This window comes from Girardinichthys multiradiatus, chromosome 7 (assembly GCF_021462225.1).
Source record: "Girardinichthys multiradiatus isolate DD_20200921_A chromosome 7, DD_fGirMul_XY1, whole genome shotgun sequence".
NCBI classification, from domain to species: domain Eukaryota; kingdom Metazoa; phylum Chordata; class Actinopteri; order Cyprinodontiformes; family Goodeidae; genus Girardinichthys; species Girardinichthys multiradiatus.
The window spans coordinates 42,826,380-42,852,893 of record NC_061800.1 but is presented as its reverse complement, the minus strand read 5'-3'; the positions used below and the strand labels follow the sequence as shown (position 1 = coordinate 42,852,893).

Here is a 26,514-nt window from a genome sequence, read left to right as displayed (position 1 = left end):
CACAAAATAATTTGTCGCAAAAGTGATTTTGAATGTTTTTATAATTTGTAACTTACCAAGCTGGTCTTTGACCATGACAGGGGTGAACATTTCATTAGCATCACTAAATCCAGCATGGTTCTCAGCTTTGACTCTGAAGAAATATTCTGATTTCTCCCTTAGGCCAGACACTGTAAAGTGGGTAAACTTGGTTAGACCACATTTAACCCACTTCTCCTGACCCTTCTCCAGTGCTTCAACCAGGTATCCAGTAATTCTGCTGCCTCCATCGTGTTCAGGTTTAGCCCACCCTAATGACACGCTCTCCTTAGTGACATCAGTTACTCCAAGCTTTGGTGGTGGGCTAGGTTTTTCTGGAAAAACAGGCAATAATATGTTTCATTGAAAAATCTCTAAAAATTTTTCTGTGTAACTATACAAAACTATAAATATACAAACAGAAATATTAATACCTGTGATCTTGGTTCCTTCTTTGGTCTCAGCAGAAACGCCAGCACCATAATCATTCTCGCCTGTCACTCTAAAATAGTAAACTTCTCCTTCCTTTAGGTTTGACACCTTGTACGTCAGCCTGTGGCATGTGTCAGTCAACCTAGTCCAACCTTTTTTGCTTGCCTCTCGGAAATCAACAAGATAATTCTTGACTGGTCCTCCTCCCTCATTCTCTGGAGTATCCCAAGTCACAGTAGCAGAAGACTTAGTCACTTCCTTGACTTCCACATATACAGGAGGTCCAGGTGAGTCAAGAACCCTAACGCTGAGTGACAGTGAGGAGGTTCCAGCAATGCTGGACAAGGTGACAGTGTATTTTCCAGAGTCATTGCGTGTTGCTTTCTCTAAGGTGATTGAGGTGAAGGTGTCTGTAGTGTCAATGACAGCTCGTACTCTCAGGTCAATGTCAGACTTTGTCCAACTAACAGTGGGAATAGGCTTGCCCCTGAAGGGTACCGTCATTGTAAATGAGCTTCCATCTTTCACAACAAGAGTCTTCCTCATGTCGTTGCTTATTTCAAAGACTGGCTCCTCTTCTCTTTCTTTAGCAATCTGTTTGTCTGACTCAGGACTAGGCTCACTTGCTCCAATTTTGTTAATGGATCTGACAACAAACACATATTCAGCACCAGGAGTCAGTCCCACAACTGTAAACTCTGTATTTTTGGTGTTCTGGACTCCAATAAACCATTCATCATCTAGTGAATTTCTGTATTCTACTCTGTAACCAGTCACAGGTGCTCCACCATCAAACAGTGGCTTATTCCATGCTAGTGTAACCGTGGTCTTTGTTGAGTCAATGATCTTGGGCTTAGCAGGAGGTGAAGGCAGGAACTGTGGGTCTTCAGCCTTAGTGAGTGGGCAGGGGGTGCTTGGAGCACTAAGTCCAGCGGCATTCTCTGCAAACACCCTGTACTCATATTCACTTCCCTCACGAAGGTTAGAGGCCTTTACTCTGAGGTCGTAAACAGGTTTCTTGTTGACACGGCACCAGCGGAGGCCAGTCTTCTCTCGTTTTTCAATTACATACCCAGCGATACTGCTGCCACCATCAGAAACTGGTCTTTCCCAACAGATTGTCATGGCCTCACTAGTGACTGAAGTGACCTGGACATTAGTGGGGGCTGCAGGTACAGTGAATGGATCCAAAGCTTTTACTGCCTCACTCTCCAGAGCCTCACCATCTCCATATTTGTTAACTCCCCTGACCCTAAAAATATACTCATTTCCTTTCAGCAACTTAGTAACTTTGCAGGTAGTTGCCTTCATGTCACCATAAACAAGGGTCCAAGCAAGGCGGCTCGTCTCACGTTTCTCCACAATATAGTGCATGATTTCAGCTCCACCATTTTCTTGAGGTGGGCCCCATGTAATAGTGCATTTCTCCGCTGTAAGACCAGATACTGCCAAAGGTCCTGAAGCTGGTCCAGGCTTATCCAGAACCTTACAGTTGATAGCTACAGACCTGGTTCCAGCTACATTGTGTAAAGTCAAAACATATTGTCCAGAGTCCCTCCTGATGGCATCTCTGACAATCAGAGTGGTTGTAAAGTTGGTGGAGGTGATTTCACACCTAGCCTTACCCTGAATATCTTTTCCATCCTTAAACCATGAGACCAATGGGATTGGACGCCCTGTCATTTCAGCATCAATTCTAATTATCTCTCCAGCCTTAATGACAATTAACTGTCTGAATTTATCTTCTAAGATTATGGTTGGAGGGTCTACATCATCTTTGATGGTGACAGGACCAGTGCATTCTGAGGGTGCACTTAACATCTCTGCAGAATTCTTTGCAATAACATGGAAGTCATACTGTGAATCTTCTTTAAGGCCCGTGACATCAAAGTAAGTCTCCTGTAGATTATTGAAGTTGCATTTTAGCCAACGACCACTGGGGAGCTCTTTGCGCTCTACTATGTATCCAACAATTTTCACTCCACCATCATATTCAGGTGCATCCCAGAAAAGAGAAACAGAGTTTCTTGTAATATTTGTGACTTTAAGGTTACGTGGAGATTCACACGGGTCCCTAGCTGCAACTGGTTCACTAGGTTTAGTGCATGGACCAATACCAGCAATATTCTCAGCATAGACTCTATACTGATACAACAGGCCTTCCTCAATCCCAGTCATCTTAAACTGGTTTTCAGTCAGCAGACCTCTACTGACTTTGGTCCACAAAATACTGCTTTGGTCTTTGCATTCGATGTGATAACCAATGACAGGACTTCCACCATCAGTGGCAGGTCTGCCCCATACTACAAGCATGCCAGTCTTGGTGGCATGATCGACATGAAGATTGGTTGGAGGGCCAGGAGGCTCAAATGGATATTGTGCAACAACAGCAGCAGAATCAATTGCAGGACTCTTTCCATAGCGGTTCTCAGCTGCAATGCGGAACTGGTACTCTGTGCCCTGAGTGAGACGGGAAACCTTTATGGATGCCCTGGCTACTGTAGCTGAGACAATTTGCCATGAGGTAGAGGTAGTGTCTCGCTTCTCCACAACATAGTTGTTAATCTGGCACCCACCATCATAGGTTGGAGCATCCCAGGACAGATTGATAAAGTCAGCACTAACCTCATCCACCCTAATGTTGCTAGGTGGGCCAGGTTTATCCAGAATTATTACAGTAATTTCAGCTGTCTTTGTTCCAATTGAATTAGTCAAAGTAATCTCATATTTTCCAACATCATCTCTGGTGGCATCTTTGATGATGATCTTGGATGAGGTCTTTGAATTTAGAACATTTACCCTAGTAGTCTGCTTTAGCACATGGCCATCCTTCTTCCATGACACCTCAGGCTGAGGTCTGCCTTTCAAAGGAACATCAATTTTCAAGTCATCTCCTGCTTTTACACTGTATGTATGGAACAGCAAGTTGATTGTGGGCTCCATTGTGATGTCTTTTACTACCACAGGGACAGCCAAAGGTTTGGGATCACTCCTACCCTTATCATTCATAGCGGTCACTCTGAAGGAATATTCCTCACCAGCAATGAGTCCATCAATAGTAGCTTCTAGTGCTTTAGCTTCACTGCACACTGTCCATTTTTCATCTCCTTTGGGCTGCATCTCCACAATATAGCTTGTGATTTTGCTGCCTCCATCATGATCAGGTTTTTCCCAGGAAAGGGTGACAGTATGTCGAGTCACGTCAAGCACAACAATCTTACCAGGAGGCAAAGGAGTCTCAGATATCTTGACTTGATCTGTGAAAGCAGGCAGACCTACTCCTAGCTCATTCACAGCCAACACGCGGAAAAAGTATCTACCTCCCTCTTGCAGGTCAGAAACAATGAAAGAGTTCCTTACACAGTTGGTGCTAACACTTGTAAAAGCCATTCTCTTCTGCTCTCTTTTCTCTACAATATAGTGTGATATCTTTGCTCCACCATCAATTAGTGGAGGCTCCCAAGAAAGAGAGACAGAATGTCTCTTTACATCCTTAACCTGCAGATTGGTTGGGGCACTGGGGGAATCCAGAACTCTTACATTGATAAAAGCTGATTTGGAGCCACTAAGGTTTTCAAGGGTCAGTACATATTTGCCAGTGTCAAATCTGTCAACATTTTCAATCACAAGCATTGTGTAAGAGCCTGTGACTTCAATCTGAGCACGCTCTTTTAGTGTGCCATCAGCCTTTGACCATTTGACCTCGGGTTCAGGCATTCCTCTGATAGTCACAAAAAGACGCAGCGTTGCAGTGGCTCGAACATTGACCATCTTTCTCAGGTCAGCATCTAGTTCAATTTCAGGAGCCTGCACCTTCTCTGCAGCAGTCACAGACCCTGGCAGGTCCACATGATCCCCTACTCCCTCACAGTTTACGGCACATATGCGGAAATTGTATTCTGCATTTTCTTTTAATTTTTTTACTGTGTAGCGAGTGTCTTGGACACCAGTATGAGGTGTGCAAACAATCCATTCATCATCTAATGCCTCCTTCATTTCAACAACATATCCAGTAATTTGTGCTCCACCGTCATAGATAGGTCTAGACCAGGTAAGGGAGACTGTAGTGCTGGAATGGTCAGTGACCTTGGGGTTATTTGGAGGTCCTGGTGGATAAATGGCATCACATGCCTTAATATACTGTGTTGGTGTGCTAGGTTTTCCAACACCAGCAGCATTTTCAGCTGAGACCCTGAATTCATAGGAGTGGCCCTCTGTGAGACCAGTGCACCTAAATCTCAAGTCTGTTAGTCTCTTCTTGTTGCACTTGGCCCATCTGATGCCATCCTTATTTCGTTTTTCAAGTACATATCCTTCAATCTCAGCTCCTCCATTATTCTCTGGCCTCTCCCAAGTAAGCACTATGGAATCCCTAGTAATAGCACCGGCTTCAGGAGTAGAGGGTGCGCTGGGATTGGTGAATGGATTACGAGCAACAACAGGCTCAGATTCTAAAGGTTCTCCAACTCCGTATTTGTTCACAGCAGTAACTCTGAAGATATATTCATTTCCAGGTAGCAGCTTTGTAATTTTGTAACTTATCGCCTGGATCTTCGGCTCAACTATGGTCCATGACAAACGACTGGTTTCTCTCTTTTCAATAATATAATGAGAGATGCTAGCTCCACCATCATGTGAGGGATGGTTCCAGTGCAGATAACATTTTTCAGCTGTCACTCCTTTGATTTCCAAGGGTCCATCTGGGGGACCAGGTCTATCCAAAACTTTAACGTTAATTGGGATCATTTTGACTCCACCCACATTAACAAGTTTCAGAACAAAGTGGCCACCGTCAACTCTTACGCAGTCTTTAACTGTCAGGATAGTGTGGGTAAGTGTGGTCTTGATTTCCATTCTTGGAGTTGCCTTGTCAATTTCCTTTCCATCCTTTAACCATGTGACCTCAGGCAGAGGCTTACCAGTGTAGTCGGCATCAATGATGAACGTCTCACCAGCATGAACAATTGTCAGATCCTTAAATTTCGAATCCATGGTGGCATCTGGAGCCTCAATTTCATCTTTAGCTGTTATTTCTCCGGTACTTTCAGATGGGCAACTAGAAATACCAGCAGCATTCCTGGCAATGACTCTGAACTCATAAACACAATCCTCAGTAAGACCAGTGAGAGTGTATTGGGTATCAATGATGTTGGTGAAGCTTGCCTTCATCCAGCGAGTATCTGGGTGCTTCCTCCTCTCGATCAAATACCCAGTGATTGCACTGCCTCCATCATACTGGGGCCTGGTCCACCTAAGTGTGACATGGTTTCTGGTGATTTCAATAGCCTCAGGAGTGCCTGGTGGGTCACATGGGTCCCTGGCTACTGTGCTCTCAGAGACCTTGCTAGCCAGGCTTAGACCAGCAATGTTCTCAGCATAAACTCTAAATTCATACTCTATACCCTCTTCCAATTCTGTAGTTTTGAAACGTGTTTCTGGAATTAGAAGCTTGTTTAGTTTAGCCCACAAAATGCTGTTCTTCTCCTTTCTCTCCAGGTGATACCCTAGAATTGGACTACCCCCATTGTTAGTGGGAGGTTTCCATTCAACAACCATGCTATCCTTGGTTGCAAATGTAATAACTGGTATTCCTGGGGCAGCAGGCTCACTGAATGGATACTTAGCAACAACAGCAGGTGAGAGAATAGCTGAACTCTTCCCATATCTATTCTCAGCTGACACTCTAAATTGATATTCAGTGCCAGTCTTCAAATTGGTGACTTTGATGGTTGTCCTGGCAATAGTAGCAGACACAATCTGCCACATTGTAGTGGTGGTGTCTCTCTTCTCTACAATGTAGTTGTTGATCTGACAGCCTCCAGTATATTCTGGTGGTTCCCAGGACAGTGTAACAAAATTAGAGCTCACTTCCTCAATCTTCACAGGGCCTGTAGGAGGTCCGGGTTTGTCAAGAATGATAACATTAATCTCTTCTGTTGCTGTCCCAATGCTGCTGGAGGCTGTAACAGTGTATTTACCAGCATCATCTCTATTGGCGTCTTTGATTACCAATTTTGTAGATGATGGTGTGTTGGATACATTTATTCTGGTAGTTTCCTTAAGAGGTTGTCCCTCCTTCTTCCATTCAACCTTTGGAACAGGTTGTCCAAGTACAGAAATCTCAATTTTCAGATCCTCACCTTGTTGTAAACTGTAAGTATTAAATCTCATCTTGAAACTAGGCTCAACAGTAATGTCTTTAGCAGTAACCGGTGCAGCCAGAGGCCTGGGGTCACTCCTACCCTTCTCATTGAAGGCAGATACTCTAAAAAGGTACTCATGTCCTGCACTGAGGCCTGTGACAGTGCCCTCACAAGTTTTTGTTGTGGCAGCCACAACCCATTCTTCTGAGCCCACAGGCTGCATTTCAATGTAGTATCCAATGATCCTGCTGCCTCCATCGTGGACTGGCTTCTCCCAGGAGAGTGAGGCTGTGGTTTTTGTGACTTCAGTCAAATTAACTTTACCCACAGATAAAGGTGGCTCAGATGTTTTAACAGATTCTTTTGTTTCAACAGGCTGTCCAACACCAAATTCATTTTCTGCCAAGACTCTAAAGTAATAAATTGTTCCCTCAGTAAGGCCTGTGATACGATAACTTGTCTTTGTACATTTATTGTCTACATTAGAGTACACCTTCCTGGTTGACTCACGCTTCTCAACTAAGTAATTCTTTATTCTTGCACCACCATCAATAACTGGGGGTTCCCAGGTCAAAGTGACACTCTCCCTCTTTATGTCTTTTACCCTTAGATTTAATGGAGCCCCTGGAGTGTCCAGAACTTTAACAGAGACAAAAGCTGATTTGCTGCCAGCACTGTTTTCTACATTGAGGATATATTTTCCAGCATCATATTTATCACAAATGTCCATGGAGAGCTGTGTGTAATCTTCACCAGTCTCAATCTGTACTTTACTTGGCAGCTCACCATCCTCTTTGGCCCAGCTTACTTCAGGACTGGGACGACCCTTAAAAGGAACACAGATTCTCATTGAGCCTCCTGCACGAACAACAATTCCCTTCCGGAGCTCTGAATCTAAAATCATCTCCGGAGGATTGATTTTGTCCACAGGGATCACAACTCCCTGAATTTCTGCGGCCTCACCAACACCAATTTTATTGATAGCACAGACACGGACTTTGTATTCTTGGTGTTCTATCAAGTTTTTGATGGTAAACTTGGTATCTTTCACTCCAGTAGGTGGTGTGCATATAGTCCATTCCTCCTCTTCTGCCTTGGTCATTTCAACAGCATATCCTTGAATTTCACAACCACCATCATATATAGGCCTGTGCCAAGCTAAGCTGATGGAGTCTTTTGTTGTGTCAACTACATGGGTGTTGGTGGGAATTCCTGGTTCAAAAGTAGGGTCACAGGCTTTGAGGTAGGGTGTAGGTTGACTTGGCTGGCCCACTCCAGCTGCATTTTCGGCAGATACCTTGAACTCATATTCATGGTCCTCAGTGAGTCCAGTTACTCTAAAACGCAAGTCTGTCACTCTGCGTTTATTGCATTTGGTCCACCTAACTCCAGCTCTGTCTCTCTTTTCAATAATATAACCAACAATGTCACTTCCTCCTGTAGACTCTGGGCGGTTCCAACAGACTGTCATTGAATCCCGGGTAATGTTAGTGATCTCAAGTTCATGAGGTGAACCAGGAGTGACAAAAGGATTTCTCATGATAATTGGCTCAGATTCCAGAGGTTCACCTACTCCATACTTGTTGACAGCCATGACTCTGAAGATGTACTCATTGCCTTTCAATAGTTTGGTAACCTTGAACATTGTCGCTCCACAATCACTGGAGACCACAGTCCACGCCAAACGACTAGTTTCTCTCTTTTGAATGATGTAGTGAGAAATGCTAGCTCCTCCGTCATGCCTTGGTGGTAGCCATGACAGTGAGCATTTCTCCTCAGTAACATTACTGACTGTGAGAGGTCCCTCTGATGGGCCTGGTCTATCCAGAACCTTCACTGTAAATGGGACAGTCTTAGTTCCAGCAACATTTGTCAGAACCAAAGTGTATTGTCCACCATCCACTCTGATGGCATCCTTTACTACAAGCAATGCTTTAAATTCAGTGTTTTTGAGTTCAGCTCTTGCTGAATTTTCAACTTCAACACTCCCCTTGAACCATTGAGCTCTTGGGATGGGCTTTCCTTCCACACTAGCCTCCAGGCTGAAAGTCTCCCCAGCACTAATGACAAGAGTCTGATTGTACATAGAATCAGTCTCACACTTGGGTGGCTCAACTTCATCCTTAGCTATTATGGATCCTGTGGTCTCTGAAGGCTTGCTCACAGCACCAGCTGCATTCCTTGCAATCACCCTGAAGTCATATTTGCAGTCCTCTGTCAGGCCAGTAACTGTAAATTCATTTTCAATAATGTTTGTGAAGCTAGCCTTCATCCATTTTCCCTCTGGAAGGTCACGCTTCTCTACTACATACCCAGTAACAATACTTCCACCATCATATTGCGGGGGTGTCCACCTCAGCTTTACTGAATGCCTGGTTACAATCACAGCCTCAGGATGGCCAGGAGGATCACAAGGGTCACGAGCTACGTAAACCTCCGAAAGTTTGCTGCATTTTCCAATGCCAACTATATTCTCCGCATATACTCTGTACTCATACTCAATGCCTTCCTCAAGGGGAGTAGACTTGAATTTACAATCTTGTATTAGCATTTTGTTGATTTTGGTCCAGAGGATGCTGTTCTTCTCTTTCCTCTCCAAATGATAGCCCAAAATGGCACTGCCTCCATCAGATGGGGGTTTATGCCACTCAACCACCATATAATCTTTAGTATATGAGGAAACAAATGGTGTGCCTGGTGGTCCAGGTTCCTGGAATGGATATTGTGCTAAAACAGGCTCTGAATCAATTGCATAACTCTTTCCATATCTGTTCTCAGAATAGATTCTGAACTGATATTCTGCACCAGTCTTCAGATTTGCAACTTTTAATGTGGTTCTAGCCACAGTGGCAGAAACAACAACCCAATTAGTTGTAGTTGTGTCTCTCTTTTCCACTACATAGTTGGAGATTGGACAGCCACCTGTGTATGCAGGAGGTTCCCAATTAAGAGTGACACTCTCAGCACTAATATCCTCAATCTTGACCGGACCTGTTGGTGGTCCTGGTTTATCAAGGGTGATAACCTCAATAGTGGCATCCTTGGAACCCAAGACATTGGCAATATTGATAGTGTACATACCACCATCATCTCTGGTGGCATCCTTAATGGTTAGAGTGGTATGATGTGCTGAGTCAGTGACATTAACTCTTGTTGTCTGTTTAAGTGCCACTCCATCCTTAGTCCAGGTGATGGTAGGTTTTGGGTGACCAGCAATTGGAACCTCTATCCTGAGGTCATTTCCCACCTGAACACTGTAGGAACTTGATTTGGGTCTTACAGAAGGCTCAATGATAAGGTCCTTTGCTACAACTGTATGAGCAAGTTGTCTTGGGTCACTTTTACCTTTTTCATTTACAGCAACAACTCTGAACTGATATTCCCCTCCCTTGAGAAGGTTGCTCACCACTGTCTCCAGGCCTTTCACACTGGCACACACAGTCCAGGCCTCACTGTCTTTAGGAGCCATTTCAATTTCATAATGACTGATTCTACTACCACCATCATATTCAGATTTCTCCCACCTTAGAGTTACAGTACTGCGAGTGACATCAAGAACACTGACCTTACCAGGTGGTTGAGGCTTCTCAGATATTTTAATTGGCTCCATAGTTTTAGCTTGGAGACCTACACCATATTCATTCTCAGCTAAGACCCTAAAGAAGAAGATTCCACCCTCTGGAAGAGGTTCAACTTTCCATGACATCTTGTTACATGTTGTAATAGTAGAGTAAACTTTTCTTGTGCTTTCACGTTTCTCAACTATATATTGCTTAATCTTTGAACCACCATCCAGAAGAGGAGGCTCCCATGAGAGAGTGACAGAGTTCTTAGTAATCTCTTTAACTGTTAAGTTAGTAGGTGGACTAGGAGTGTCCAGGACTCTGACACTAATGAACACTGACTTAACTCCACTGGCATTCTCTGCAGTCAGTGTGTATTTGCCACTGTCAAATCGATCAACATTTTCAATGATAAGTGAAGCATAGTTTCCCGTGTTGTCAATTTGGGCAGTCTCTTTAATCTCACCCTCAACCTTTCCCCATTTCAGCTCAGGAGCTGGCCGTCCTCTCACAGGTACAAACAACCTGAGAGTGCTAGCTGATCTGATGTTGATCATTTTTCTCATATCAACATCTAATTCAAGGTCAGGAGCCTCAAGCTTCTCCTCAAGAAGGATTTTACCTGGCACATCAGCATGTTCACCAACACCAATTTTGTTAATTCCACAAACTCTAAATTGGTACTCATGCTTTTCCAGAAGCTTTTTCACGGTGAATTTAGTATCTGTTATTCCAGTGGGAGGAGTGCAAATAAACCACTCATCGGCTGCTACATTATATGCTTCAACAATGTAAGCCTGAATCTCACTTCCACCATCATATATGGGCTTACCCCATGTAAGAGAGACAGTTGACCTAGAGGTGTCTACCACTTTGGGGTTGTTGGGTGGGCCTGGTTTGAAAACAGGATCCAGTGCTTTGTAGTACACTGTTGGTGTGCTTGGTGTGCCGATTCCGGCAGCATTCTCAGCAGCTACTCGGAATTCATAGCTATGGTTTTCTATGAGTCCTGTCACTCTGAAACGCAACTCAGTCACATTGCGCTTGTTGCATCTAGTCCATCTCACACCATCCTTATCACGTTTCTCAATGACGTAACCCTGAATGGAACTTCCACCATCATTATTTGGTCTCTCCCAGGTAACCACCATAGAGTCTTTAGTAATTGAAGAGACTTCTACTTCAGTTGGTGGGCTTGGTGTGACAAATGGATTTTTGGCAATCATTGCCTCAGATTCCAAAGGCTCTCCAATACCATATTTGTTGACTGGGATCACTCTGAAGATGTATTCATTACCGGGAAGAAATTTGGTGATTTTCAGATTCAGTGTCTGAACTTTTGGTTCAACTACAGTCCAAACCAGTCTGCTGGTTTCCCTCCTCTCAACAATGTAATGGGAAACATCACTACCTCCATCTTGCAAGGGAGGTTTCCAAGAAATTGAACACTTTTCACTGGTTACCCCATAGATGGAGATGGGGCCCTCAGGTGGGCCTGGTCTGTCCAATACTTTAACATTAATATTAATAGTTTTTTCTCCACCAACATTCTTTACCAGCAATGTGTACTGACCTCCATCAACGCGAATAGCTTCCTTAACAATTAAACAAGCTGAAAAATCAGTATTATGAATTTCTAAACGAGCTGCTTCTCCAATTTCACTGCTCTCTTTCAGCCAGTGTGCAGTGGGCACAGGTTTACCGTAAATAGCAGCCTCAAGTTTAAATGTCTCTCCAGCATTTACGACCACAACCTGGGAGTACTTAGCTTCCAAGTCAATTTTTGGAGGATCAATCTCATCCTTGGCAGTGATTGATCCAGTAGAATCAGATGGTTGGCTATAGACACCAGCTGCATTTTTGGCAATGACACGGAACTCATAAGTTTGATCCTCAGTAAGTCCTGTGACAACAAATTCAGTCTCAATTACGTTCGCAAAACTGGCCTTCATCCAACGGCCACTTGCCTCCTTTTTCTCAACAACATAACCAGTGATTTTGATGCCACCATCAAATTCAGGTTTGGTCCATCTCAATGTCACTTGGTTTCTTGTTACAATGACAGCCTCTGGTTTTCCAGGTCTGTCACAAGGATCCCTGGCCACTTGCATTTCACTCACCTTACTAGGTTTGCTGAGGCCAACAATATTCTCAGCATACACTCTAAACTCATATTCAATGCCCTCTTCAAGTCCAACAACTTTAAATCTGGTCTCTGGGATTATCTGCTTGTTCTGTTTCACCCACAGAATACTGTTTCTCTCTTTTAGTTCTAAGTGGTAACCCATAATTTTGCTTCCACCATCGTTGCTGGGTTTCTCCCAAACAACAGCCATAGTCTCCTTTGTGGCTGACTGGACCACAACAGAGCGTGGTGAACTAGGCACCTCAAATGGATACTGAGCAATAATACTATCAGAAAGCAGAAATGATGACTTGCCGTATCTATTTTCCGCAGCAATCCTAAATTGATACTCAGAACCAGTCTTTAGACGAGGTGCCTTGATGGTTGTTCTTGCTACTGTAGCAGACACAATCTGCCAGTTTGTAGTTGAGGTGTCTCTCTTCTCTACAATGTAATTGTTGATTGAGCAACCCCCATCATATTTTGGTGCATCCCAAAACAAGATTACACTGTCTGCCGTGACCTCATCGAGCTTGATTGGTCCAGTGGGAGGACCAGGTTTATCTAGCACAACAACACTGATATCTGTGGCAGCCTCTCCAGCTGTGTTGTTTAGCTTTAAAGTATATTTGCCCACATCATCTCTGCAAGCATCCTTAATGATAAGAAGAAGGTTTTTGTCTGTGGCCTCAGTGTTAACTCTTGTCGTTTCTTTAAGAATGACACCATCCTTGAGCCAAGTTGCTGTAGCTCTAGGACAGGCAACAAATGGTACATCAATCTTAAGATCATCTCCTGCAAACACACTGAATGTGCTAAAAAGCAGTTTGAAGGCTGGTGCGATTACTAAATCTTTAGCCACCACAGGCACATTGAGAGGGCGGGGGTCACTAACACCCTTTTCATTGACAGCTGAGATTCGGAACATATACTCCTCTCCATGTGTAAGTCCAGTTACTTGAGCCTCATTTGTTTTTACCACCATCACTTGGGTCCACTTCTCACTTCCTTTACATTGCATCTCAACATTATAACCTGTAATTCTGCTTCCACCATCATGGTCTGGTTTTTCCCAAGTTAGTGTGACACTGGTTCCAGTAACTTCAAGTAGAGATACTTTGCCTGGTGGTAGAGGCTTTTCTGATGCCTTAATTGGTTCAAGAGTTTCAACTGGGAGACCAATGCCAAACTCATTTTCAGCGAGTATTCTGAAGAAGTACAATTTTCCTTCTTCCAGGTCTCCAACTTTCCAGCTAGATTTATGGCAGCTGGCGCAGACAGTTGAGTAGGCTTTCCTGGTTGACTCACGCTTCTCCACAATGTAGCCGCTGATTCTGGAGCCACCGTCAATGAGAGGTGCATCCCAAATCAGAAAAACTGAGTCTCTAGTGACTTCCTTCACAATCAAATTCTGAGGTGGTCCAGGAGTATCTAGTACTCTAACATTAACAAAAGCTGTTTTACTTCCAGAGGCATTCTCTACTGTCACCAAGTATTTCCCTCCATCAAACCTGTCAACATTGTCCATCTGAAGAGTTGTGAATGATGAGGTGATTTCAATGTTAGCTTTGTCCAGGGATTCCCCATGTTCTCTTGACCACTTTACTTCAGGTGCAGGTCTTCCCTTGATGGGTACAAAAAGTCTAAGAGTGCTACAGGCCCTGATGGAAACTACTTTACGTAGCTCTGCTCCAAGTTCAATTTCTGGAGGAATTAATCTGTCTTCAGCCTTAGAGGTTCCAGGAACAGCAGCAGGCTCTCCTACTCCTTCTGAGTTTGTAGCACAGATGTTGATTTTATAGTCCTGGTTTTCTTTCAGATTAGTGATGGTAAAAGACGTTGCCGTCCATCCCTTTTTAGGAGTATGGATTGTCCACTCATCCTCCTCAGGCAAACAAGTTTCCACAATATAGCCAGTGATTTCAGAACCGCCATCATACACAGGCTTATTCCAGGCAACTGTAATGGAAGACTTTGAGGTGTCCAGTACTCTTGGGTTTCCTGGAGGTCCAGGCTGAAAGATGGTGTCAACAGCTTTGTAGAATTGACTGGAAGGGCTAGGCTGGCTTAGACCAGCATTATTTTCAGCAAAAACTCTAAATTCATACTCGTGACCCAGTGTAAGACCAGAGACCTTGAATCGCAAATCAGTTACAGTCCTCTTGTTGCATTTCAACCAGCGTAGGCCTGTCTTATCTCTTCTCTCAATTATGTATGTGTTAATTCTACTGCCTCCATCATGTTCAGGGCGCTCCCAGCAGACAACCATGGAGTCTTTAGTGATAGTTGTGACCTCAGGCTGCGTTGGTGGGTCACTGGGACCATAGGGGTTGACACAAGTAACAGGTTCTGATTCCAGGGGTTCACCTACACCATACTTGTTGACAGCCATGACTCTGAAAATGTACTCGTTACCTTTAAGAAGCTTTGTGACCTTGAACCTGTTTGCTTGAAGTTCTGTGGCCACATTTGTCCAAGCCAACCTACTGGTCTCATGCCTCTGAATGATAAAGTATTCAATTTTGGCACCACCATCATGTGTTGGATGCAGCCAGTTAAGCACACATTTCTCCGCAGTGACATCCGTGACTGAGAGGGAATCTGGTGGTCCAGGTCTGTCGAGTACTTTGACATTGAAAGTGAACTTGGCAAACCCACCAGGATTGCTTGCACTCAGGGTGAAAGCACCACCATCTCTCCTTAGAGAATCTTTGTTGATTAAAGTTGTATGAAAGTCAGTTGTCTTTATCTCTATTTTGCCTGTGTCCTCCAACTCCTTTCCTTCCTTGGTCCATATTAAAGCAGGAATTGGCCTGCCAGTCACACTGGCTTCCAGCTTAAATGGTTCTCCTGCCATTACAACAACATTGCTGCTATATGATGCATCAACATCAAGCCTGGGCTCTTCAATGTCATCTCTGCATGTGATTGCTTCGGATGACTGAGATGGAGCACTAACAGCACCAGCTGAGTTTCGAGCAAACACACGGAATTCATAGGTTGCGTCTTCAGTAAGACCACTAACTGTGAACATGGTTTCTAGGATGTTGTTGAAATTTGCTTTAAGCCAACGTCCGTTAGGCATTTCTTTCCTTTCCACTGTGTATCCCGTAATAGAAAATCCTCCGTCACCTTCTGGTTTGGTCCATGACAATGTCACCTCATGTCTGGTGATATTCAATGCAACAGGTCTGCCTGGTGGGTCAACTGGGTCCAAGGCATACACAGCCTCACAGGGTTTGCTAGGTTTGCTGAGACCAGCCATGTTTTCGGCAATAACACGGTGTTCATATGCAATGCCATCAACAAGGCCAGTTGATTTAAAGATGTTTCCAACAACAGGAGCTTTGCTGATCCTCTGCCACAGAATACTATTTTTCTCTTTTCTGTCCACATGATAGCCAAGAATAGGACTGCCTCCATCCGAGGATGGTTCATTCCAACTAACAGTCATGGAATCCTTGTTGAAAGATGTGACCACAGGAATGCCGGGCTGGCCTGGCACATCAAATGGATAGGCAGCTAACACTGGTTCAGAGAGAAGAAATGGTCCGATGCCATATCTGTTCTGAGCCTTGACACGGAACTGATACTGGGTTCCAGTATTGAGTCTTGCTGCTTTGAATGTGGTGCGAATAACTGTAGCTGCCAACTCTACCCATGAAGTGCCTGTAGTCTCCCGCATCTCAACAATATAATTATTGATAGGAACACCTCCATCATTCTCTGGTGGTTCCCAGGATATGATAACATAATCACATGAGACCTCATCCAGCTTGACAGGACCAGTAGGAGGACCTGGAATGTCATGGACCAGCACTGTGATGGTTTCTGTCAATATGCCCAGCATATTCTTTCCAGTCATAGAGTACTGGCCTTCATCAGTTCTTTTGATCTCATTGATGTTGAGGATGGTTGTGGTTGATGTGGTTTCAGTGTTGATTCTTTGTGTTTCCTTTAGCACCATGTCTCCCTTCTTCCATGAAACAACAGGCCTGGGTTTTCCCAGCACTGGAATTTCCACTTTAACCCGATCCCCTACTTTGGCAATTATGGTTTTCTGGTGGACTCCTTTCAGGTCAAAAGATGGAGCAGAAGTTTGCTCTTTAATCACAGCTGGCCGGCTCTCACGAGGATCACTTCTGCCTGATGCATTGACGGCCATTATACGGAAGGTGTATTCAGCACCCTCAACCAGATCTGTCACAGTATAATCTAGAGCCTTGATGGTGGTTATGTGGACCCATTGATCAGTGTCTTTCCTTTGAGCCTCAATAACATATCCAGTAATCAAGCTACCTCCATCATGAAGAGGCTTGGTCCATGCAAGTCTCGCACTGTCAGAGGACACATCAGTAACATACAAGTTATCTGGTGGAGAGGGCACCTGAGAAACCCTTATGGGTTCAGGGGTTTCAGCAGGCTCACCTACACCAAGGTCATTTTCAGCAGACACACGGAAGTAGTAGTAAGCTCCCTCCTCAAGGTCTTGAAATTTAAAAGAACACTTTTGCCATGTGGTGCTAAGCACTGTATAAGCCTTCTTTGTTGCATCCTTCTTTTCAATAATGTAGTTATGAATCTTGGACCCTCCATCAATTATGGGGATTTCCCACTGGAGAGTTATGCTGTTTTTAGTGATCTCTCTTGGTTTAAGGTTGACTGGGGGGCCAGGTGTGTCCAGAACCTTTACGTTGACAAATCCTGTCTTCTTACCAGCAACATTCTCTAAAGAGAGATGGTATTTTCCTGCATCATATCTAGTGCAGTCAGGAATAACAAGTAGAGTGTAGGACTCTGTTGTATCAATGTGTGCACGAGCTTTCAGGTTGGTATTTTCTTTGCTCCAGGTGACTTCTGGAACAGGGCGGCCCTTGATGGGAACAAATAGACGAATTGAAGCACGGCATCTGACCACCAGAGTTTTCCTGAGTTCTGCATCCAGCTCAAAGTCTGGCATGGTTTCTTGGTCAATCAGTTCAGTTACTTTCTCAACCTCTGCTGGCTCGCCTACTCCCTCTGAGTTTACAGCACTAACTCTAAAGTGGTATTTGCCTCCTTTTTGAAGTTTACCAATAATATAATCAGTAATTTTAACTGGGTACTGTGTCTCTGTCTCCCAGTCGTCATGAGCCTCCTTCTTATACTCAACGATGTACCCTTCTATTTCAAGACCGCCATCGTAATGAGGGCGGCCCCAAGCAAAGGATGCTGTAGTTTTTGTGGTGTCTGTAATTCTAGGGTTGGATGGGGGACCAGGTGGATCTAAAAAAACATTTAAAAAAAACAAGAGGTTGTAAAGATAGTAAAAACAGGGGGTATTTTAAAGTTTAAAAATTGCTTGCAAAGTTTGCTTTACTTACATACAATATCCTTGGTCATAACAGGGTGTGATGGTTCACTTGGCTTCCCAAATCCAGCCTTATTCTCAGCAGTTACTCTAAACTCATACTCTATTCCCTCACTCAGGCCTTGCACCTTGAAGCGAAGGTCAGGAACTGTCCTCTTACTGGCTCTCACCCATCTCATTCCTCTCTTTTCTTTCCTTTCTACACTATATCCTCTAATGTCACTTCCTCCATCCTGTATGGGTCTCTTCCATGAAATAGTAACAGCATTTCGACTAACATTATCAACCTCTGGGGCTGAGGGGGGACCCGGTGGACCTGAGGAAAAAAAATAGAAATAACATTGCCATAAAGAAAAATATATATTCCCAACATTTCAATTTAAATGTTTGGCTATACGTTGAAACAAAGTAAACTTACCAAAGCTGTCAACCATCTTGATGGGACCTGACAGGCTAGAGTCTCCTGTGCCATACTGGTTCACAGCGGACACTCTGAAGATGTACTCGTTGCCCTTGATCAGTTTGCTGGCTACATATCTGCAGTCCATGACATTTTCAGCTACTTTGGTCCACTGCAGGCGGCTAGTCTCTCTCTTCTCAAGGATGTAGGACTTGATAGAGGAGCCTCCATCCTCCTCAGGTGGAAGCCAGGTCAGGGTACACTTTTCAGCTGAAATGTTACTGACTTCAATAGGGCCTGGTGGTCCAGGAACATCTAGGACCTTCACCTTAATGTGTTCTTCTTTTATACCAAATGGGTTGCTGGCATTGATTGTGTACTCTCCTGTATTCTTCCGGCTGGCATACTTGATAGCAAGGGTTGAAGAAGTTGGAGTGCTAGTTACAGAGACAATGTCAGAGTTCTTGAACTCACGACCTCCCTTGGACCAAAAAGCAATTGGTGGAGGTTTGCCCAAAATTTTAGCAGCTGAGATAACAATTGTATCTCCTTCTTTGACAGATACACCATCCTTCATCTCTTGGTCAAGAGTGATAGATGGGGGCTCTGTTAAGAACAGGAAAAAGTTGAACAATATCTGAACATTTAAAACGTTTGATTTTTAAAACCTGTAGTTACATGAGTTGTAACTACATACCATACTCATCCTTGCAGGTCAGGGACTCAGTGGTCTCTGAAGGAGCACTGACAGCACCAGCAGCATTCTTGGCCCTGATTCTAAACTGATACTGAGCTCCTTCTGTCAGGTCTGGGGCAGTGAAAGCACAGCTCTGGATGTTCACATGATTGGCCTTCATCCATGTCTTTCCACCAGACTCTAGTTTCTCCACCATGTAGCCAGTCAACTTATAGCCACCGTCGTATTTAGGCGCAGTCCAAATTAAAGTAACTGTGTTCCTGGTAACATTAATCACGTCTGGTTTGCCAGGTGGATCTAAAGAGACAAAGAAAAAAAATGTAATAAAACAAAGCAAAGCCAGTTCCATTTAAATTTATTTCAGGTATTTCAAATAAAAACAGAAAGCTTCCAATGTATAATACGCTGCTCAAAAAAGAAAGAAAGAAACACTCAAAAATAGATCAGATCTAAATTAACAAAGGGATGCCACATCATTTGACTAAAATGAAAATTACCAACCCACAGAGGGCTTAATTCAAAGTCACTGAGAAATTTAAACAGAAAAACTGATGCAGCAGGTAATTTTTTTAGTTTGGTGCAGTTCACTTTCACATTATTCCTTTTGCAAGTGAGCTATAACTTGTTGGCAAACCACGCAGGTGGAGATTATTTCTCCCATTGGACAGAAAAGACGGGGGGCGGGACGGAGTCCTGTAAGAAGCCCATCTGTTCTGCATTTTTGAGCCGTTATTACAGCTGCAATATCATTGTGACAGTCAGGAGCAGCTGACTTAACACAGATTTAGCAATCTTCAATTTATAATTTGGGAACCCCGGAGGAGAATGCTTGCTGCAAGGAGAAGATTTTAATAAAATGTTCACTGCTATGGTGACTTGTTAAAATCAAAGAGACGTATGTTTTTTGTAGTTGCATAGTTGCTGTATTCACACCTGCATAAAAAGGTCCGGACTAATGGAGTAATGAGCTTTGAGCCATTTAAAGCGGACCAAAAGGGACAGATGTGAATACACCCTAGAATGTTAAGGCTGAAACTCAAAAAAGGCACTGAAAAAGGTAGTTTGTATGTCCCCCACATGCTTGTATGCATGCCTGACAACTTTCGGGCATGAATGTTATGAGATGACGGATTGTGTCCTGTGGAATCTTTTCACAGATCCTGACCAGGGCATCCCTGAGCTCCTGGACAGTCTTGAGGTGCTACCTGGTGGCATCGAATGGACATAAACATGATGTCCCAGAGATGTTCTATTGGATGTTCCACGGGAGCGAGGAGTCAAGTCAATGCTATCATCCTCCAAGAGCTGCCTGCATACTCTTGCCACATTATTATGCACCAGGAGGAACCTGGTGCACTACAGTGAAAGGTCTAACAATGGATCTAAGGATTTCATCCTGATACCTACAGCAGTCAAGATGCCATCATTTATCCTGTGCAGGTCTGTGCTTTCCTCCATGGAAATGCTTTCCCAGACCAACACTGACTCACCACCAAACTGATCATGCTGAACAATGTTTCAGACAACATAATGTTCACTGCAGCTTCTCCAGACCCTTTCACATTTGTCACGAGCTCAGAGTGAACCTGCTCTCATCTATTGAAAAGAACATGGCAGATACTGGTCCTGCTGACCTCTGACAGCCCTCTTCAGCTCTCCTAAAGCACCTGCCTATCTCCTGGAGATGGTGCTGGGAGACAAAGCAAACCTTCAGACAATGGCATGCATTGATGCACCTTCCTGGTGGAGTTGGACTGAGCAGTCCAAAAATATTGAGGAGGGAACAAATGTCAGTGGTCTCCACCTGCAAAACCATTGCTGTTTTTGGGGTCATCTCATTGTTGCCCTTTCAGTGGATCTATTATTAATTTCACAAACACAAAAGCAACTGACACTGATAAACAACCCCTCTACTAAATGACTGACCAGGTCAATATTCCAGCAGTTTAACTGACTACATATTATACTCTGATTACGTGTGCTTTTAATTGTTTTAGCAGTGTATATGACTTTAAGAGAAAGGCTTGAACTCACCAATAGGATCAAGGGCAACAACCACCTCAGTGACTTTGCTTGCCTTTCCAAGGCCTGCGATATTCATGGCCATCACCCTAAACTCATACTCTAGTCCTTCTATTAGACCCGTAACTCTACACTCCTTTACTCTCAAAGGAGTCTTACAGGCTCGTTTCCACATCAGGCTGTTCCTCTCCTTAAACTCAAGGTAATATCCTGGAAAAGAAAAACAAAAAATATTATTAATGATGACAGTTGGCACTTGAATACATACTTACAGAAATGTCATACAGTATCTCACCAGTGATTGGGGAGCCACCGGTGTCTTTTGGATCAGCCCAGGTCAGAATGGCTGACTCATGTCGAATGCTCACAATCTCTGGAGGAGCTGGCGCATCAGGTACATCTTGAGAAAAGAAAAGTAAAAGATCAGTTAATCCATTAATACCTCTGCTCATAAAAAACAAACTGTACTTATAGAAACTAGGTTTAGGTTTTAATATTCTTTTAAAATGCCACTTAATTACTTGTACTAGTAGAAAAATGTAAAAGTTAGATAAGTTAAATAGAATTGCAGCCTCTGTTCTAATTCATCCCAAAGGTTAAGGTCAGGACTCTGCAGGCCAGTCAAGTTTCTCCACACCAAACTTTATACACCAGCAACCATGGAAGTGATTAGAACTTAACTTGGTGGTGTGACCCAATACTTTCGGCAATATACCGAATCTGTCTTGTCATCTACCATGGGCATGCCCAAGAAGTGGGAATAGAGTCAATACAAGCTGAGGCTTAGCGTGTAATTATTAATCGGGAGATTGGATAATATCTGCAGATATTTAAATTCACATATCAGGATTGCATTGAAACCCAACAATCCTCAATCAAATCAGAATCAAAAATCCTGGATCAGAGCATATTTAACTAGGTATGCTCTGATCTGGGAAGATCTGGATTACTGTAAAACCTTTGCAAAATTGACACTGACATTTACAATAATTACAGAGATTAAATAAAGGCCTTTTCAAGTAAGAGCAGAGTTGTACTTACTGAAGGGATGCTGGGCAATGACTGGGTCGGACCTCAGATACTCTCCAATCCCATACTTATTCTCAGCACACACTCTGAAGATGTACTCTATTCCATCATGGAGTCGAATCACCCTCATGGAGGTCTTCTGGATGGCTGAAGCCACTGTGACCCATTTGTTGTCTGTTGTCCTCCTCTTCTCAACGATGTAATTGGACACTTCTGCACCGCCGTCATCTTTGGGCGGTGCCCACTCCAGGGTGATGCCATCACCAGTTATCTCATCAAACTTGATGGGTCCAGTGCAGATTCCAGGTTTTCCAACTACTTTCAGCTGGAATTTGCAGTCCTTTAAGCCAGCGCTGTTCTTGGCAGTAAGGGTGAAGGTGTCTGCATCTCCTCTCTGGCAGTCTCTGATCAGTAGGGTGGTGATGCCCCGGGAGGCCTCGACACATACACGCCCAGTGTCACTAAGTCCCACATCACCCTTCTTCCAGGTGGCGGTGGGGTAGGGCACTCCGATGACAGGAATGTTGATGCGCATGGTGGCGCCCTCCTTCACCGAGCAGCAACCATCATGGAGACTGCTCAAGTTGCAGTCAGGCAACACTGAAATGTTACAAATTTATAACTGTTAAAAACATCTGTGTCACAAATGATTTTTCAGCCTGGAAAATCAAGTGAATGTATCTAAAAGACTGAATGTGTCATGAAGGCGTGGTTCCTTTCAAGGTTGATTCCTTACCAAACTGGTCTTTGGCAACAGCAGTGAGATCAGTGGGGGGTCCCTCCCCAGACTCGTTGAGGGCCTTGACCCTGAATAGATACTCCTTGCCTTCTGCCAGCTCGCTGATGGTATGAGTGGTGTTCTTGCCCTTCATAATCTGCTTCCACTTCTCCTCTCCTTCGCTCTGCTCCAGGATGTAAGAGGTAATGTAGCTCCCCCCATCACTGATAGGTTTCTTCCAGCTCAGTGTGATGGAGTCTTTGGTGGTCTTTTGGGCTTTGAAGTCTGTCACTGGACCAGGTTGTTCTGTAAATGTAAATTTGGTTAAAACTGAGCATGTACTGATGTGTTTCTATAATTGGGGTTACTTTCTGATTAGGGCAGTTGTTCATTTATTCCTGTGCATAACTCCTATGAACATGTGAGTGTTGGCGAAATGTATAGGTGTTGTGTTGGGTGCTAGGCCCAGTGATGTGTTTTAGTGTCTTCTAATGTAATTATACAGGTTTAATGGCTCAATTATGCTATAAATGACTGCTTTTTAGGGCTTTGTTGTGTTTGTATGGATCGTTTGAACAAATTTTTTTAATTAATTGTTTACTTTATTTCTAATGAGGAAAATTGATTCCTCATACAAATGTTCAACATACCAGCCTGTAACATTTTTATTCAGGTGGTCCACTATATACACTTACCTGAGGCCCGGACGCTGCCTTTAGTCTCGCAGCCCTCTCCAATGCCATAGGCGTTTTCAGCCAGAACTCTGAAGCAGTATGCTTGACCCGGCTCCAGATTGGTGATTCTAAAGGAAGTCTTGTGGCACTCAGCTGAGATACAGGTCCACGCCTTCCTCTCAGCCAAACGTTTTTCTACAATGTAGCTTTTTACTGGACTTCCACCATCGATCAGCGGCGCCTCCCAGCTAATCCAGGCATGGGTCCTGGAGGTCTCCTTCACAACCAGGTTGACAGGTGGTCCAGGTGAATCTGAATGTGGAGGAAAAGAATGATGCTTTACTCCATTGAACTCTCAGGGTGTCACAGAACAAGTTGGAAGCCAAACGACAATTTCCATTTGCATGCATAATAATATGACCACTGACAGGTGAAGGAAATAACATTGACTTAGAACAATGATGTGTTGGAAACAGGACAAATGAGCCAAAGGGCCAAATTTTATGAGTAGACATAAAGGTTAGAGCATCTCCAAAACTGGAGTGGTGAACAGTGGTGAACTGGCATCAGGTCCATCTGCTTGCAAGCGATGCATATGGGGAGCAAAGGCTACCATGGTGTCCGGTCTAAAGGATAACAAAATGTATCTCAAAGTACTGAACAACTTAATGTTGTTTCTGATAGGTAAGGGTCAGAATACACAGTGCATTGCAGCTTCCTGCATATGGAGCTGCATTAAGCCACAGAGGTTTCAAAGTGGAAACAGTTTTCCCTGATGGCTGTTGTCTCGTTCAGCAGGAGAATACACCTTACCACAAAATAAAAAGTTTCAGGACTCGGAACAAAAATATCATGCAAATGTTATGCCTAATCAGTGTATTTGCTTCATAAACCATTTGCATTAGGTGTTGTAACTTGTTTGAAACATAAATGTGTATCTTTAACTACACATGTATGTGATCTAACAACAGTTCAGACAAATCCAGGCTTACACTGATTTACTTTAAAGAGAAGGTAAACCCCAAATCAACTTTCTTTGCAGATAAACTGTATGAACTTGGCCTTAAGTGTGATATCTTTATGTTACTGTGCTATTTTCATGTAAACTTGTTTAATTCTGCAATATCTGTCCAAAAACCGTCTTAGTGCTGCCCTCTTAGGGTTGAACGGTGGCTACTGCAGTTGAATTTTCCTATTGGTTCAAACGATACAGCTTGGAACAGGCTTACGTCAGAGCCTCGAGTATAAACTGTCTCACTCCGACACGCCCCCTGTAGCGTTCATCCACTGCTGCCGCAGTGCCAGCTTCGGGCATCACTGAGTCAGCGCCTTGAGCCAGCGGCTCCAGCTGATAAGGCTCAGGACCGCTGGGCTCCATAAAGCCTCTCTTAACCTCCAGTGACAAGTGGGGTCAAAAATCCTCCACCTCAAAAGATCTTTCTGTGGCGAAACTACCAGCATCACTCTGCTCACTCTTCATGTTTCAATGTCCCAAAATAAGCAATCTGCCACTTTCCCTCGTCCTCCTGCCCACATCCCCACTTAAGCCCCTCCGCTCATCCCCACACTTGGCGCTGCCCACTTTGGTGGCAGTTTTCAAAATTTATTTGGGCGCAGGGTTATTATTTTACATGAGGTTTAGTTCCACTTTAAGGTATTGCCTCTGCTTTGCTTTACTAGTAGAATGCCAAACCCAAACCCGGAGTGTGTACTTAGACAAATCCTTACCGAGGACCTTTACAATAATGGTGTAGCTTTTGGATCCACTGCTGTTCTCTAGAGACAGGACATATTTGCCAGCATCATATCTGTTAATGTCCTCAATCATTAGCAAGGTGTCCCAGTCGGACGTCTTGATCAGCAGGCCCTGCCTCTCCTTTAGGTTGGCGTCCACCTTTGTCCATGTCACCTTGGGGGCCGGGCGTCCTCTCAGTGGGACATAGAGCCTCATAGTGATGCCGGCTCGCAAAACTAAAGCTTTTCTCAGGTCGGCGTCCAGCTCACCTTCAGGGGCAACTGCAGAGTGACAGAGATTTTTAAAAGTTGTTCGTTACCCTGCTTTTAGGTCTGACTGTATCTGGTTGGCTGTGATGTTTTTACTTAAACAATTCAAATATACATGTAAATGCATAATTTAGTAATTATTTATGCAGAAAGGGTGATGTAACAAACAGCTGATGAACATACTCAGGATGTCCTTGGCCATGTGGTTTCCAGGAACCTCGCTGGGCTCGCTGTAGCCAATCTTGTTGACAGCAGTGACTCTGAACTGGTACTCTGTGTTTTCCATCAGGCTAGTTACCACGAATTTGGTGGCCTGGAGTTTCTTCGGGACATTGCACTTGGTCCACTCCTCTGCGTCAGCTCGCTTGCACTCCACCAGATATCCAAAGATCTCACAGCCACCATCGTAAGCTGGTTTGGTCCAGCTGAGGCTGACCGAGTTCTTGGTAGAGTCCACCACCTTGGGGAACGCAGGTGGACCAGGTGGATCTAAGAAATCATTGGGAAAAATTACAACTCTGACAAACATCAGGGAAATGTTTTATTTGATTTTTCTGTCAATTTGACACTCACAGACGGGGTCGACAGCCAGAGCGGCATTGGATGGATCGCTGGGTTTGCCCAGCCCGGCCTTGTTCAAGGCGATGACTCTAAACTCGTACTCTGATCCCTCCGTCAGCTGAACAGCCTTGATGGTTCTGTCAATAACAGGTCGACGGTTAACCTTAGCCCAGCTCAACTCTGTGGCCTCACGTTTCTCCACCAAGTAACCCAGGATGTGAGCTTTGCCGTCATTGGCTGGGGCTTTCCAGCTGACTGTCATAGAATCCTTGGTGATGTTGGTAATGACCGGTGGCTCACATGGTCCAGGAACATCTGATGGTAGAGATAAGGTCATGAGAATCACACTGAAGACCAGGTTGACAAGCGTCCCTTGAAATATGGAATCATTCCATATTTGACACTTAAAGGATGTGTTCCAAATTAAACCAATATTTAACACAGTGTGTACCATACTCTTAGGACATATAAAGCTTATAGATAATGATAATAAAGCTAAGATCTAGCTTGAAGGAGACTTTCTAAGTCCCCGTCTAGCTTTCTGTTATAATTCCCATCAGTCCAAACAGCGGATCCATCAGTCTTTGTTCATATGTCAATGGTTTGTCACCCATGACCAGTCAGAGCTGATGTCCATCAGAGATCTTCATAAGTCTCTGATAGAGATCTGTCAAAGTCAAGTCTCAGGTCTTTGATGGGCAAGTCCAAGTCAGGTGTGTAACGACTGAAATAAACATTTTCTTATCAAATCCCCAAGGTCACCTCTAATCCTGCATCG

At 44.0% G+C, this 26,514-nt stretch overlaps 1 protein-coding gene across 1 annotated transcript in view; it reads right to left on the bottom strand.

Moving 5' to 3' along the window:
• Positions 1–26,514, bottom strand: part of ttn.2 (titin, tandem duplicate 2) — a 206,509-nt gene that overhangs the window by 29,938 nt on the left and 150,057 nt on the right. The window contains exons 197-209 of the mRNA XM_047369716.1: positions 25,749–26,051; positions 25,359–25,664; positions 24,900–25,187; positions 23,193–23,483; positions 22,516–22,803; positions 21,792–22,379; positions 21,046–21,150; positions 20,763–20,960; positions 18,729–19,025; positions 18,050–18,637; positions 17,645–17,947; positions 453–17,546; positions 57–353 (exon numbers count right to left, since the gene is read on the bottom strand). Coding sequence (XP_047225672.1) covers positions 57–353; positions 453–17,546; positions 17,645–17,947; positions 18,050–18,637; positions 18,729–19,025; positions 20,763–20,960; positions 21,046–21,150; positions 21,792–22,379; positions 22,516–22,803; positions 23,193–23,483; positions 24,900–25,187; positions 25,359–25,664; positions 25,749–26,051 — 20,946 coding nt within the window. The remainder of the gene's footprint in view (positions 1–56; positions 354–452; positions 17,547–17,644; positions 17,948–18,049; positions 18,638–18,728; positions 19,026–20,762; positions 20,961–21,045; positions 21,151–21,791; positions 22,380–22,515; positions 22,804–23,192; positions 23,484–24,899; positions 25,188–25,358; positions 25,665–25,748; positions 26,052–26,514) is intronic.